General features: G+C 40.1%; 1 protein-coding gene across 28 annotated transcripts in view; it reads left to right on the forward strand.

Moving 5' to 3' along the window:
* Positions 1–16,823, forward strand: part of EHBP1 (EH domain binding protein 1) — a 283,064-nt gene that overhangs the window by 104,836 nt on the left and 161,405 nt on the right. For all 28 annotated transcript variants that reach the window (XM_068940596.1, XM_068940595.1, XM_068940601.1 and 25 more), the window contains one exon: positions 9,815–9,868. In XM_068940596.1, the coding sequence (XP_068796697.1) occupies positions 9,815–9,868 (54 nt within the window). The remainder of the gene's footprint in view (positions 1–9,814; positions 9,869–16,823) is intronic.

Below are 16,823 nucleotides of genomic sequence, written 5' to 3' on the forward strand. Positions count from 1 at the left end.
TAAAGGCCTAATCTTGCTGATTTTTATTAACTTTTCAACTTTACAGCGTTAGACCCAGAGCTTAAATCCCAGAGAGATCTATGGTCTGCGCCCTGCCAAAGCTTGCTCTTGTAGTTTAAGTAACACACTGGTATATCTCATGGCTAGTCATTTGCCTAGTGGTTAGTACATGTGTAAGTGTTTGCTGGACAGAGGTCTAATTCAGCATAGGTTAAAGTCTAGTCTGTTTTCTTCAAATACTAGAAGCCAGGAGAAGTCTAAACACAGCCATTCCCAGACTAGTTTATTGAGTTGCGGTGCAGTGACAGTATTTTTTATGCTATTAACCACAAAACAGAATAGATACTGACCACAAAATGAGAATACTCCTAATTTCATAGTATTTAGTATGTCACAGAAATGTCACAGCCTTAGGAGCAGATGTGGAATAATTGAGTAGGGCAGACAGTTTTAAGACTTTGTGTGGCAGGTTTAGGAAATGTATTTTTTCTATTTAAAAAAAGTCTCATCTCCCTTCCTGCTTTTCTGTGTTTTTAAGTGCTCATCTCCCTTCCTGTGAAGTAGGGAGAGAAGATGGTGGTTGTGCTAGGACTTATTGCTCCGTTTATCATTGGGCAAAGTCCTTTCTGCGTAAAGATAAGCAATGCAGCTTTGCATATATGATAGCGTGGGAAGTTACCCAGGAGGCTGAGGAAGACTTCTGGGACTTTCATTCCCTTAGTTCTTTCTGGCTCTTTCTCTGCTGTCTCCAGCTATATTCAAGCAATTCTTATTTTTAAATTGCACCTTTTACAACTTAGGGCAACAGTAACAATTTTTTTCTAATCAGTGATTTTTGTTTCTTTGTTTTTGGGGCTCCCTTGGATAACTGCTTAGAAGTGGCTCCTAGTTAACCTTAGAATGAGAATTTACTACTTGGTTCATTAAACATGAAAAGGGGGTTTCTCTTCTATATGCTTTTCTTTTTTCCCCTGGGGTGGCCAGTGGAATGAAACGTCCTGGGTTGCCAGTGATGCTTACTATCATAAATTTGTCTCTCAGCAAGCATGTTTTCTTCAACTGAGGTTCAAAAGTTCACTAGCAAAAATTGTTTGCCTTTGCATGCTTCAAGGGCCTCTACTTGGATTAAGAAGTTTAACACCGTTATGTGACTACATTGCATATCTATACAAGCTGAATATGGTTATGTAACGCATGAAATGTTATTTAGTATTTTTAATGTTTAAACTGAAGCAGAAATGTACATAATTCTTGAACGTGTGTATATGATAGCATGTTATGTGAAGAGCTGTAAATGAAGTTTATTTTGGCTGCAGTTCTGTGATGCAACGGCTTTGGAGGTAAAAGCGTCTCCCATCTTCTCCTGCCATCCCACACTCATTTTTATTTTTAGCTGCACCACTTCAGGAATGTATTTTGTAGCACAGCCTCACAAACTTGTAGTTGTGCCACTGCAGCGAGCTGACCTGCAGCGTGAGGGCTAGAACAGGATAGCGATGGGAGAGAAGGGCCTCTGGAGCCAATGCTGGGTATTACTACAGCCTTTATTTTATCCAGCGCTGTGACTCTGCAGACAGACCTGTTCTTTGGTCCTGCTCCTTCTCTCCCCTCTTCCCAAAAATGAGTCTGTGTCTCTGTGCTGTCCATCACGCAGCTGACTGGGGAAGAGAGGAAGGAGTGTGACTAACCCCAGCAGCTGAGCTTTCTGGGAGCAGTGTGTACTAATCTCTGGGGAACCAGCAAAGGCTTTTATAATAAGAATATTGAGATCAAGCAAAGAAGCATCGTGCTCTCAGCCAACTCTTACATAGATCTGCTCTAACTGATCCTCTGCCTCCTGTGACAAGAGTGCCCATAGAAGTGGCCAAAAATCACCTCCTCCTTTCTAAGGATATGCAGGCATAGTACAGAGCAGTGCTTTTTGAACAAGCTAGCTTATATACCAGAAGCACTATGTCTACAGGAGAAGAGCACTTTGCCTGGATGAATTAGCTTTGAATGATAATTCAAAGGATTGCTGGCAGAATATGGTGCCAGTGCAGTTTATACTGTGCCTAGTACTCTGAATGAATTAGTTGGCTCATTGGTATGGTGGCACTTCAGCTGTAAGACAGAACCTGCCCTAACACTGGGAGAGCTGGCATTGCTGTAGCTGATACGTTCTGGGCTAGGACGGTCAGAAAGAGCTAGCTATATTTTGCGCGTCTCATGGGCTGGCAGGTCAGTGCCAGAGTGAAAAGGGAAGTGTGTAATAGCACACTGCAGCAACCTTTTTGGGAGCTGACTTCCAAGACGGTTATTTATATCGTTCCCTCCTCTGGCAGGAGGGAGGCTAAAACAGTTAAAGCAGTAAAGTTCAGAGAAGAGATGGCTCATTTTGCGGTTGTGTAGAAGTAGAAGTTCCTTTAGGAAGGGTTCACTGTAAAGGAGCCGCATGCTTGACACTTTGGAATAAGCACACTTAACGTGGCCTCATTGTTTAACAAAGGCTAATTGTCCTCACTCATTACAACTGCAAATCTCAGGCAAGCTGCTGGCTTCATGTCCACCTTGGCAGAGTCTGCTGATGGGAGTAGGTTGCTCTGACAGAGCTTTGTAAGAATCGAAGATAACAAAGTAGCACAGTGGTGCTGTTTGAAATAAAGTGTAGGGGAGGGAAAGAGCAGACTCCAAAATAGACAGCTATGTGTTTTGGGAAATGATTCACACCGTAGTAGCTCTGCATTTGTAAGTGGCTGTTGAAATGTGTTACTGGTAGGATTAGGAGATAAGTCGTGGTTTCAAGTACTGATGAGAACGTTAAGAATATCCTCTTCAGTAGTCACCAGTGGACACTTGAGAACTGGCTAGTAAAGCGCGTGTGATCAGTCAATGGCCTGGATAGTCAGCATTATCTGTATGTCCCTATTTTGGGTATTAGCTTGTTTACAACAGTGTATCTGTCATTCTGGAGCAAGCAGAGCTAAGCATTGAGGAGATAGTGACTTTCCTGTAGGAAGTTTTCATTTCAAATAAAAATCTTCTCACTTAATTCTGGGTTGCTGACAAAACTTTATAATGCTCTGGAGTCGTTTAAGGAAAAGCATCAAGTGGAAATGGAAATTGATTCATCCTCCTTTAACTAGTTCTAGTTCCTGGCCATACAGCTAGTTAAAAGTGGTAATTAAATAAAAAGTTTCAGCTGTTCTGAAAGTTTCACTTCTTTCTTTGCCCTATTCTACATCTATGTGTCATTATGTCCTTGAATTCGTGACTAAAATGGGAAGAAAGAAGTATTGTGAAACAATAAACCTATTGTGCGTTTTAAGTCCATGATTTGTAGTACTTTCACAGAAAGATCCACAAGTGCCAGAAAAGCTAGATGAATTCGGTTTTCACCGTTTCCATGGTTGCACTCCAGAAGTTCATTTTTAGAGTCCATACATAAGCAAGGTTTAACTGTCATATGAGAGCCTCTGCGTGGGTTTTTTTTCTGTGTAAAAGCATGCATATACTGATTGGGAGAGATCTTAAATGAGAAATTTTCAGTGTCAAAACTGAGTGAATATGTCAATTGTGCTAGGAGGATTTAAGTTGCAACATCGTTATTGTCTAGCTAAACTGAACTTCTGAAGCAGAATGTTTGCTCTTTTAGGGTAGGCATGGACTTTGCTTCGTTGTGTTACAGAAAGCACTCGTCGGTAATACACGTGGTTTATCATACTAGTTTGCAATTGCAACAAAAGGGAAAGATTAGTAGCTCTTCAATCCAAAATTTGAAAAAATTTTTTTTTCCAAAAAAGCACATACTCTTTTAAGCACAGAAAAATAAATGCTTTGAGTAAAATAAGAAAAAAAGAGATTGTAAAAGGGGACCTGCGTTGTTGAAAGTATTCCCATCTCTCTATACCTCTCTGAACAAATCCCATATCATCTCACTTGTAAGCTTGAGTCAAATGCGTTTTGGTTACGATGCTGGCCGTGCCCTTACTCACCATGCGCTAGCAGGATTCACCTGGTGTTGAGGTGTTGCTGTTGGCTTTCTCTCTGGAATTTAGGTTGGGGGGGGGGGGAGTGGTGGTGCTGGTGGTGTTTTACTAAAAAAACATCATGAGAAATTGCGGTCCAGGATCTTACCAGGTGAGTAGTGAGCTAGTGGGTAGTCGTTGTCAGGTTTTGGGCTGTTACTGAAATCCCACCTTTTCTCAGCCCTCTGAAGGGGGTGGTTGGTCTTGTGGCTCTTGGTCTTTGAGGGCTTTTGCTGTACAGCTCACCTCTCCCCAGCTTTACACTGGGCGTAGGACAGCAGGAGGAGGGAGAAGCAGGCTGCCAGCGAGGCAGAGGGACAAGTGTATTTGGGGGAATTCTGTAACTCTGGCTTTCTCTGAGGCTGAATGAAAGTATACTTTTTTTCATGTAAAAGGTGAGGACAACTGACTAATATGCATATCGTCCTTCCCAGATTCAAAGTTATTCGCATAAGCAAGGTGTAATACGTGTGATATATCTTGTGAATGTGAAATAGTGTAGCGTTAGAGGCCCCTGGCTCTCTAGTGATCTTGATGTTTATACCCAGTAGTGCCACACAGGATAAAGCCATTTTTTGACTCACGTATGGTAGTACGTAAATAACTGCCAAAATGTACTTCCTTTGTAATAGTGATCAAAATCTCTCTCGTGGCAAAAGCCGATTTGCATTCTTGCAGTGGGGAGTTTTTTTTGTTTTTTAACCATGAAGCCGATAGGTATTTTTTATATACTATGCTCAAATTCCTGTAATTTCCCTTTCCATAAACTAGCATTCGCTGGCGTTAGACTACAGTGTAGCCAATGCATCGATTCCCCCCCCCCCCCCCCCCCCGCCTCCCCACCCCCCGAGACAGTCGAGGCATTTCCTAGCAGCAAAGAACAAATCTAGGTTCAGAACATACTTGTTTCCGTTTAGGAGTGATGCTATGGGCGATACTCTGTAATAGGAAAAATGGCTGTGTGAACCAGATGGTGTGTGTCAGATACAAAAATCATAAGATCAGGGATGTGAAAAGTGCAAAATTGTTTTCACACTAGATAAAATTTCCAGGCTTAGTGTAGGGGCTAATTTTAGAAACTGCATTACAGAAACTATTAAAAAGAAATTGAGCCTTGTTGCCTGTCTAGCCTGTATGCTGGACAGCAGTGTGAGCTGTCAGTAGCATGGTGCAGTGATGGAGAAGGACAATTCTGCCAGCGTGTCTGGAGCTCACTGCTTTCCAGAAATTCAATGAAATAAAAGCTGACCAGAGGTAAGTGATTTTTTTTCTGAGCTAATCAGACCTCTGCAAACAGCATTGAAAGGGACGAGAATTGGGTCAAGTTTTGAATCTTCTGCAACTGCGAAGAGCTAAGTAGAAAGCTGCTGAGGACAGATGCCAGAGTACCCGAAGCATCTGCTGTTGGCCACTGGCAGAGGACAGACGGTGAACTCAGTAATCACTTGATCTGTATGACAGTTCTTAAGTAGCTATTACCCAAGAAGAAAGACTGAAGATTAAGGCTGGTATGAAGTAATATAATTGAAACGCTTTAACAGCCAAGAAGGTCTAGGGAGGAGGCATGGGGAAACAAAGAAGAAAGGATTTGGAAGATACCAGCAGTCTGAAGATTTTCCCTGCTTGTCCTGACTGCTGATCAGGAGAAGGAGTAGTCCTTTGTTATACTGATATCTTTCTTTCGTTCCAGTTCCTAGAGATGCAGAAATAACTCTAATGCTAACCTAAATTTATGGGAGACTGATAGCCTTTCTTCAGATATCTGAAACCACCTTATGTCCTGTAGAAAAGGTCTAGTTCTCGATGCAGGTCTTTACTGAATGGACTGATGATAGGTCACTCAACTAGGAGCCTGAAAATGTGACACAGAAATCCCCTGTTGCGTTTCTCTTGCCTTAGTCTGGGAGAGTTTTCTGTTTTCTGGCAGTGGGTGGACAGATGGGCAGAACGGGGTTGCAGAAAGTGGCTGATGGCTGGAGTTAGAGAGCTGGAAAGGTTGCAGGACTGCGCTTGTTGAGGGCCAGGGAGTCTCAAGGAGGTAGTTAACAAAGTTGCTGGGAAAACATGAGACAGGCCAGGTTTAAGCTGATGGACCGAATCACTCTATTGACCTTGAGAAGAGAGCTGGAGAAATGATTATCTGGGGAGGGGTCTCACTTTAGGCGAACTGTGAGTGAGAAAGGTGATGTCCAGTCATTAAGAATGATAATTTTTTTTTTAAAGACAGTGAAACAAGGAGGGACAAGAAGTCTTTCAATCCATTTATCCAAGTCCTCACAGTTTCCAGTTCAAGGTAAAACCATAACGAATGTTGGCTAAGGAGTGTAGTTTTGTATCTGTAGTACTCTGGTAAAGAGCACGAGCGTTATCAGGAAAACTCTTGGCTCTTGCCAACTCATCTTCCTTTTGTGTTGCAATGAAGTTAGGATACAGTGATGGTATGAGGAGGTTTCAGGCTGAGAAAAATGTTAGAGGCTGCATTTGTTCCTGCTGCTTTTCAGGTAGTTTTTGTTATCGTTTGCTTTCAGAAGGGAGGAGGAGAATGAGGTCTGTTTGTAGTGACTCTTGTTTTTAGGTGTTTCCAGCTGCGCATTTTGAGGCAGTTTTATTTTAAAGCTCAGTGAATAGTTTTCTGTGCTTGCAGGTGAGATGGGGTTGTGTGTGCTGTGTTATCGGGGGGACTTCCATATGCTGCCATATGCTTCAAGGGCTGCTTTAACTCTTACTGCTAGGGCTCTTTCTATTATGCTGTCATTTTTTTCCTAAAAAGTAGTGAGCTGTACAAGTAACAGCTTGCTAAATTAGCCACTTGAGTTTTATTTGGGAGATAGTATGACCACCTAATGAGGTTGTAAGTTAGCTAGAAATAGGGCTATGCATGCTGCTCCTTGGATTTCTAATAAAAGCATATTTGCAAGAAGAGTGAAGCCAGCTTACCTGGATGTTGCAACAGATTATGTGTATGTATAAACTTATTCAGGGTTTTTTTTCTGAGGCTTTTTAAAAGGCTAAGAAGAAATGCAGCTTTTTAAAAATTCTGGATTCTAATTTGTTAAAACTTGCACTTATCTTTATATATGAAATATGCTACATATATGCCAAGTGACCGTATTTCAGCATATTTCATACCCTGTGAATTTTTGATAAGGTTGTTCATTAGAGGATTACTCAGACAAGCACCTGAAGCTTTTCATTTTTATTTTTAACTCTAGGCAATTGGTAGGGAGTTTGTGGTTAATATACCAGAGTTCATTTTTTCAGAAGTGTTCACAACTCATTTCAGCAATGTATTAGCATGCGCTTGAACATTAAGAAGTCTTTTTGTTATATGATACTATTTTGCTTTGTCAGGTTATCAGAATAGCAAAACACCTGATTCTGTAGCCTTCAGAGATATGAGTCAGCATTATTACCGTTAATAGAAGAGCTTTGTTTTCTTTATAGATTATTGTCTTGCACGGGGAAAAAAAAAAAGTTTATTTTGTTACACAGGATAAAATACCATGTACCCTGACTTTGCAAGTAGTTTTAGGTAAACCTGCAAGCTCATATTACTAGCTTTCAGGAAGGTTGTGCGCAAAATAGAACTGGATGAAATATTAAAGAATTCAGTCACTTATTAAAGGATAGCTTATTAAAATGTAAAGTGATTAATGATCTCGTTAGAACTCATTGTATCATTTTATGTGTATCAGAGGAAGCAATTAAATAAAAAAGTTAATTGCCCCAGGTTAACTCATGAAAATGATCACAGAATCACAGAATGGTTGAGGTTGGAAGGGACCTCTGGAGATCATCTAGTCCAACCTCCCTGCTCAAGCAGGGTCACCTAGAGCATATTGCCCAGGATCGCATCCAGGCGGGTTTTGAATACCTCCAGCGAAGGAGACTCCACTACCCTTCTGGGCAACCTGGTCCAATGCTCTGTCACCCTCACAGGAAAGAAGTAATGATAAGTATTTAATAGCTGGAATATAGAAAATGATATGTGTAGAATTGGTCTAAAATGCAGCAAACCAGCTAGGTATCGTGCACTTTTATTTATACAATGCATAATTCTACAAAGCTGATTAATGTGATTATATATATGGGCATATAATTACATAATCTGATATTCACGAATACATTAGTTGGAACCTGAAGCTGTCTAGACATAATTTGTGTAGGCATCTAGTTGTCCTTACATCATTGTGGCTAGTAGTACAGTGTTGTTTACACTCATGTGCAGTATGTTAAATAGATTGCTTTGAATCTTTATAAAAAGTCATGTATCAAAATTTGACATCCATTTCTAGTAACATCTTTTTATATTGCTTCTGAATTGAAAAGACACTTTTGGAGTAATACATTTTTAATGCATATTTCATGAGGCGCCTATGGTTGTAGCTGTTAAACATGTAGCTCATGACGGTGCTGACTGTACGACGTGTTGCTGACTTCACTGTGGTTGATGCCCAGTGGCACAGTTTCTGCCAGGAAAGCCACCGTTGGCCAGGGTTTGGCAGCACAGTGAACCCTGTCTGCTGGATCCTGCCACGGCCTGCTCTGGCGTGTAGCCTGCAGCGTGATGTCCTCTTAGGAATGTTGCCGAAATTCATTCAAGGAGGAGGCTTAATTAAGGACACGCTTTCCAACTTTTTGTGTGCTGGAAGAAAAAAAGTAATGTTTCTTTTTTGCTGTTATTTATGTTATACGTTTGTTAATTACAAAATCTTTAATTTTGTGCAGTTAAAGAGAGAGCTAATTAAAGGAGTCATTTGAGGTACTGGGTTACAGTCCTAAATGATTGTATGTCTGACTTAAAGGCAAAATTAAGCAAAACAAGGATGGTTAAAGCAAAAACTAAGACAAGAGGAGTTATAAAGATTGAGGATAAGTCTTGTAGCATGCTGGATAAGTAGAAGCAAAATCTCTTCACGCTTTTTGTTAACTTACAGCAACAAGATAGAATTGTTCCAGTGATTAATATCATGCATGGGCTTCAAATAAGAGCCAAAAAACTATGGAGGTGCGAAGAGATCTTGCGTATGATGAAGACAAATGCTGACTATGGAGAAGTGCTGTTTATCTACAAATATGTGTAGCATGTAAGCATCAGAGGAAGAGGAGCAGTTGAGTGGTTTCCTATAACTAAAAATAATAGGATAAAGTTGAGGTATAGCAAAATTAGTCTTCATGTCAGGAAGAAAGCCTAAAGCTGCATTCTCATAGTGTGAAAAAGTGTTTTGCAAGGGAAGGAGTAGAAGTTACTTTGTGACGGTTGTTCAGAAGTAGAATTAGGTGATAAATTACTAGGGAGGAGGGAATTTTTTGAAGAAGAATCCCCGGGAGAGGCATAAGGAGGCTGACTTAATGTCTCTGCTCTTACCTCAATTTCAGACAGCCACAACACAGACTACACCACCGCATTGAAAGCGCGCTAATTTGGAAACAAATGCCAACAATCTGAAACTCATTATATACCTTCCTGTGGGTGAAAACGTTTCTTATTCCTTGCATGTAATTTGATAGAAACACGGTGAAGTAAGGATAGGTATTTAAGTAATTTATGGTGCCGTGAGGTGTTCTACTGACACTGTGACCCTGGATCTCTGCTCATGCTGATGAAATATGGACGTTAGGCAATCAGGATGATGGGTTTGTGACTGGCCGTAGATGCTTTCTCAATCCAGGTAGGAACAGTGGCTTCCTCCACTGTTTTCTGGAAGGCGCAGATTTATTGTATTTATTTGAAAATGTTGGCTGAATTACAATTTCTTACATCCCAAATTATTTTTAGACTTAAGTTCTCCATTCTGTTTTTCTAGGATCCCCACGCTGAAGAGTTTGAAGACAAAGAATGGACGTTTGTCATAGAGAATGTAAGCTGGAATGTTGTTATGTTTTTCTTCTTATACTTGTAAGACTTAATGATTTAAAAGATTAAAGGGTGCCTGAAAGCTGATAAAGTTTGAGCTGCTGAACCACAGTAAAACTTTGTTCCATAGTAATAAAAATAAAGGCTTATTATATATAAAGGCTTATTATATATTATAAAGGCTTATAATTATTATGTCCTGATGAAAATACAGGAGAGGGGAGTACTATGCTATGCTACTTGAATTCCTTCCCTGTACTGTAAGGCTCAGTCTTCCTTGCATTATTTTCCTGTGAGCCATGGAGTAAACAAGTTATAGCTGGGTTATGACTCATTATTTTATGGGTTATGACACATTATTTTTCTATGAGCAGGGGAGTGAACAAGTTAGAGCTGGGTTTTGATGTCTGCACATCCCAAGCTGCAGCACACCCTTTTCAGTTTTGCATATTGCTCTTCAGCAAAAAGCACAGTTTCATCGTCTTCATTTTAGAAATGAGAAAATTGAGGCGGGGTGAAGAAGTGAGACTAGCCATGGTCACCTGGCAAAACAGCAAGAAAATCATGGTGTGCCCCCTGCTCTCCTGGATCTGGGTCTGAGTCTCTGTGCACGGGGGCCGTGTGAGAGTTGTTTCACGTGCACACAGCAAAAAGGTGGCTCCTGTGTAATCTCTAGCTAGGAGGAGTCATGAGCTCCTAGGACTTCCTGGAGAGCCGAGCTCGAGGGCTGTGCAAACAACAACATGCTTTGCCAAGCGGCAGGGCTCTAAACTGTATAGAGCAAGGGCTTTGTAGACCACTTCTTTCCTTTCCTTCCTCCATGCGGAGCTGCAGCTTCCACTCTGGGGCTGTCCAGGCTCCCAAAAATGGAGAAGTCACTTTATCTAGAGTTTCCTGTTTGCTTTCTGAAATGCATTTAAAAGGACTGTAAAATGAAGAACAACAACAACTACAAAAACCCCAAACCGTATTTATTTCTCGCTTTCATTAATATAGTTTCATTCTGGTCTGTTTCTCAGCAGCTTGATTTCACTTCTATCTATGTTGCTTTTTAAAAATATTTTTATTCCTCAGCTACTGGATCATAACACTGCCACAGTAAGAGTACTGAAGTGTGGAAGGGCCATAGATTTGCACGTTACAATTTTTTGCCTAAAAATAGATGGTTTTCTCATTTTGATATCAGAAAAAGTGATTCAGGTGCTCAAAGCTGAAGGGCTTTTTTCTGATCACCAGTGGCTGAACTTTTAAAAGGCTGAAAGCAAAGTGGTTAATTTATAGTTTTGTTTTTTAAATGTCAAGTTTCTATTTTCATGTATGAGATGTATGAACACAAAACACAGTTTAGTTGCTGTTTCCTGGAGTTTCCTTTTCTCCCTCACATAGTTTATTTTAATCAGGGAGCTCTCTGTCCCCAATTGTCACTGTGCAAGTACACTGTATCCAGAGTGCAGTGTGTTTCTCAGCCAGCCCCTCTGGGTATAGTTGGATTTCCTGTAAGGAGATGCAGCAGACTGACTTTTTTTTAAATTTTTTTTTTTCCCAGAAGTCTACATTGGGCGGCATGTAAACTTCATGTCCTGCTTGATAACACATTCCTCTTTTTTTTGTATGTCCTTGTGTGATGCATAGAGTTGGCAGCAGTATGTGCTGTTCTCGCTTTGTGCCATCCGCCTTCTCCGAGCTGCTGGGATGCTTCTGGGGCAGGAGGTGGCTCCGGCCTTTGGGCCCCTAAAAGCACAACCTCTGCTGCAGCAGATGGAAATGGTTCCAGTATGTAGCAGTTACGGAGCAGCTTTGTGCTATGTGCAGACTTGGCCTTTTCAACTTAAATGACGCTGTTAGCTCATTTCATGAGGACTGCCAAATCGTCAGTGGGCTGATTTGCCTTAAATTAGAGCAGTTGATCTAAATACCACTCAAAAATCCGGGTTGTTTGTTCTCTAACTTAATAACCAGTTTTACTGCAAAGATTGAGAGCTAAATCATCTTTAAAGCCCGTTGTTTTCCTAATCTTTTTTTTTTTTTTTGATTAAACAATATGGAAAGCTGCCCAAACCCCGCTGATGTGCAAACACACACTTGAGAATGTGGAGACAATCTTTTCCAAGAGTAACAGCACCGCTTAGTGGTGCAGGAAGATACCTTCAGTTACTTGTTTCAGAAAGTAACAAACAGTCCAGCTGCTGGTTCACCTGGGCACAAAACACCCGTTTATTCAAAATTTAGGAGCCGGGGGAGAGGGGGTTAATCTGACATTTATCACTTTCAGGCTTAATACATAGTTCTTCATTTTTTTTTTTTTTTAAAGGAATGTGCTTGCATTGTATCTGACAAGGTCACACCTGTGACAGTCCTTTTGGGGCTTTTTCTTTTTGTGCAGATAAGTTCTCTGTCCTCGAGGTCTAGAGAGTTTTCCTTCCTCATTAGTTAGCAACGGTAACAAAGCAAAATACTGAAGCCTGGGAAGTTTATGGAATAGGAAGCCCTTTCATCACGGAGCAATCAGAATTTTAGCAAAAAGCGTTTATTTTGAACTTTAAGATTTTAAGATAGAAGTCAGTGTCCAAGATCATTTTGTCATGTTTCTATACGGCTGAGCAAGGCTCAGCCAGTACAAATATTCAGTGTAAATGTGAGGCCATTGTTAGTTGTTACAACCAAATTCAAAACAAGATTATTCTGCATTTGCAGGTGATGTTTTAAGTAGCGGGGGGGGCGGGGGGAGGGAGGGGTGATTTTTGCAAGATGACCATGCTGTAAATAAAAAAATGAAGCAGTGTTTTATCTTTCTAAATCCTGCAAGTATAGATCTTTTGTGGTCCGTCATGTTGTTCTCTATAGTTAGTTTTTTTCTAATTGTGTTTTTAATGTCTTGGCCAGCCTGTATTTACATTCCAGTAAGTGAACCGTCGTCATCTACTGTATCTTATCTATAAATAATAGGATCATCCGTAGGGTTTCTTAATATTCAAATGCTGATACCCTTTTTCCCTCAGCTTCTTCCATGTCTTTCTCTCCTTCACAGCTGCATTCTTTGTATGCTTATAGCCATCTTTCTTGTCTCTAATTTCATCTTCGTTTAGCTGTGCGCTATGCTCTGTGTATTTGGTTATCCTGTTTTCCTCCATGAGACAGTTCTTTGAATTGTCTTGTTTTTGTTGCTCTTCTGAATAATCGTATTTGATCTTCAAATTGGCTGTTGCAACTTGGACCGCAAGAATTTCATAGCTTAGGATAAAATGTATCTGTGCTTTAAAGAGGTAATAGGCTTTCAAACCATTAAGGATTGAAATTGGTTTATTTTCCCTACTCAGTTTAGAGAGCAATGACTAGTCATCTATAGTTTAGAAATACCAGAGCCACTCTCTCCAGTAAATGCTTTTTATACTCTCTCTCATCACTCCTACAGGGTAATATGAACCAGCTATTTCCCTTCATTGCTTGAGTTCCAACTTCCAGTGTTGTTTTTTTCAGCATTGATTTCTCATCTCTCTCATGAATTGCTTTCTTGGGGTTTCTTGGCATCCTTTTGCTCAACAAAGAGCTTCCCTTTAGCAGCAGACAGCATAGGTACCAGTGCAAGTACTCTCATAAACAAAAGGTCTCGGGGTCAAACTTTCTATGGGATTTCCATGCTCTCCCATTATATGTAAAAGAAGTGTATAAGTAAAAGAAATACCGTGCTTTTTCTAAATACATTTTTGACTTTTATCAGTAAACTAATTTTCAAGTGAAGTAGTCTGTGCTTAGGCAGGTACGGGGCCTCCGCTCAGCACTTCCAGGATGAGGGCAGCTGCTCAGTTTTGATCAACCTAAAATGAAGGCTGCAAAGAGCTCAGCTGAACTTAAGTTTGGGCTATATTTCTTGTTCTCTGCAGGTTTTCTAGCTAATGGAAGAAGAAAGGAACAGGAGGAAGAGTGCCGGTTTTAAATGCTCTTTTTACTGACTGCGAAGAGAAATTTTAAGTTTGTTCTGATATTTTAAAGCTCTTACTGGCTTTGCATACAAGAACTTTGTCTAAAATAAGTGTAGCTAAAGTCATGGGAAGACGTCGTTTTTGCTTCTGGCGTGCTTAGAGCGCGGGTTGTTCACCATGCAAAGGGTGGAGAAGATGATGTCCTTTGAGGACAGACCATTGCTTCTACCAGTTTGACAGCTTTGTAGACAAATATTTTCCACGCTGAAAAATTAATACAATTTTTCGGAAGTTAAAGACCTAGTATATGGTATATGAAGCAACTTTTCCACCTTCCTGTAGAACCTATTTTCTAAGCCCTGATTTTCTTCTTCTAATAGCTAATAACTACCTTCCTAATATTGCAAAGTTCGTAATAGACTTCTCCATGTTCTGTCTTCCATTCCACTCCACCTTTGTATACAGATTATTCACTGGGCCCAGGATTATGGTGTACGAGCACTTTCCAGTAGCTAACTACTAACAGAGGACATCCCAACCTTACTAGTTTTGCAGATGAGCAAAGACAAGTGCCCCACTTCCTTCTGAAGCTTTGCTCATAGAATCGTATAACCTTGGGCTAGAGGGAACCAAACCTCGTCTCTCCTGTTACCCCAAGGCAGCATCGTTCCAGAAAAACATTTGTCTAAGACCTTTTTTAAAAAAGGTATAAAAATGGCATCTCTGCAGTGATTGCCAGGTGGCCTGTTCCAGTGCTTCATTGCCCTTACCCTTGGAGATCTTTCTAGTCTAAGTTTCTGTTGATGCAGTTTAAGGTTGCTATTTCTTGTCTTACCAGTTATGCATACGGAGAACAGATTCTGCCTTCTGTGTGTGTCTGGAGGCTCCCTTCATTCTTCTCGCCTCTGACTAATCAACCACAATAATGTGATCGTGGTTAGATGTGGGATTTTCTTTCTGGTGATTGCATTAACAGATCATTAACATCCTCTTTCTAAGGACTCGTTTCTGCAAGTGTCCCGCTCTGCTCGCGCTGCCCTCGTGCTCTGGGGGGACCAGGAGAACCCAGCTCTCGGCCCGCACGCTGGCACTTGTGTCGTGAAACGTTGCCCTGAACTTCTGCCTATTCTCGTACTGAGATTTCGGAAACTGCGTATCTGTCCTTTCTGTAGATTTTTCTGATGTTTTTTGACCTCCCTTTTTAGAACACTGTTTTCTAATAGTACTTTTTTAATTTAAAGGTGATGAATCTTGAAGAATCATCAGAAAAATGCCTTTTGATTTACTACGTGTTTATCCTTATTATAGACACCAGCCTTTTAAATTGACAGTGCTTTGTAACATCTCAGATGGATGCCTCTCATAGAAGAATGTACAAGTTTCTGGGTTTTTTTATACCTTAATCAATAAGTTTATTTTAAATTTCTCCAGGAAAATATGTGCAACTAAATTGCTGAACTGAAAAAAGAAAAAAAAATAGCTGTTTAGATTTCGCTGTTCATGTTGGGTTATAGCGAACAGTTACAAAAGGATTACTAGTTTAAACTGAAAAATGAGGTCTATCTTTTCATTTTTTTCTGTTGCTCTTGGGTAACTTTAAGAGCTCTAACCCAAAAAGCGGCTTTAGGGTTCTGAACTATCCTGAGCTCAAATGTGAGCAAAGCCTCAGAATGAAAGAAACATCAAAAAAAAAGAAAAGTTACAGAAAATGTGACATAATCTGCTTTCATTGTATTAGAACAAGTGCATTGTTACAGTCTTTTTCCCATAAATTCTATATTGTGATTGCTTATGATTATTTCTCATTTTTGAATGCCCTAAAGCGTGGAGCACCATTCACAGGTTCGGAGAAATTATTTGCCTCTCCTAAAATGCCCATCTGTTATTTTTAGATTTGACAGCACAAATACAGATAATAAATAATATAAAAGGATTGGGAAAGAGAGGGCAGGTGAAAGGAAAGTAGAAATGAATTTTGTTCTAAACTTGAAGGTCATGGATTTTTTTAGAGGCAATGTAATAAAACGAGGCATTAGCAAGAAGTGAGTTTTTATTAGACAGTTTCAAATATTTTATTTTCCAAATTCTCAAGAAATGCCAGCTGCCTTGAATTTGTGCGGCAATTAGCCCATGCTTTTGGTGAAAACAGAGTTTAGCCTGGATGTTTAATTCTGTTCTGCGGCAGTAGCGTAGCTACACCGACTTTGCGGGAGTACGTTTGGCTTTACATCAGAATAAAAGCACAGGTCTGGATGTCAAATCATCGCACGTGTTTTTCTAGAAATGAACGTTTGGAGACAGGTGCCAACGTAACACAGTGAATTGAAATTCTGAGTACTGTCAACTCAGTTTGCAGAAAGAAGCTAGGGAAAAAAGACTGGCATATGCAATAAGATGATTCCTTATTTGCTCATCAGTTGCTATCCCAGAATTTATTACAGATTCTTGGCTATCTCTCCTAGTGCATCTCTGTAGCATGTGGGAGCTTAACTTTAAATTGGCTATTTGCTTTATTAAAAAAAGTAATCAGAAAAGCTATATCATTCGTCTTGTATTTTCTGCTTGACATAAATTTTTGGCTTAAAGTAAGAAACAACCAGGTTGGCCTTTCTCTGAATTAAATGTCTGCGTTTAATACATTTAGAATAGGAAGCTCATAGTTCAGACATGCTTTCCTGGTCCTTTAATTCCCCTGTCATATTCTGCTGTATGTGATTATGTGAACTGTGACTGTCTGTGTAAATTAGGCTGGGTATTCTGGTCTAGATACAGCTAGGAATTAAATGCTGCTTTGTCAGCCATCTCACTCCTGCTCGGCTTTAAATTTAATAGAGAATCAGAAAACTTGTTTTAGTTTTTGCTTACATTAAATATTTTGCACTTTGTTCTAGCTCAGGAATCTCTGAGATTAGGGTTTTGGAGCAAAACTTGTAGCAATCTTTGTCTTGATTGGCTGGTCCGTTTATGAAGCAAACCAGGTAGGTAATCTTTCCCTGAATTTTACACGTATTGGACCTGATCCTGCCTTTTTTTCAGTAG

Source organism: Struthio camelus, chromosome 3 (assembly GCF_040807025.1).
Source record: "Struthio camelus isolate bStrCam1 chromosome 3, bStrCam1.hap1, whole genome shotgun sequence".
Classification (NCBI taxonomy): domain Eukaryota; kingdom Metazoa; phylum Chordata; class Aves; order Struthioniformes; family Struthionidae; genus Struthio; species Struthio camelus.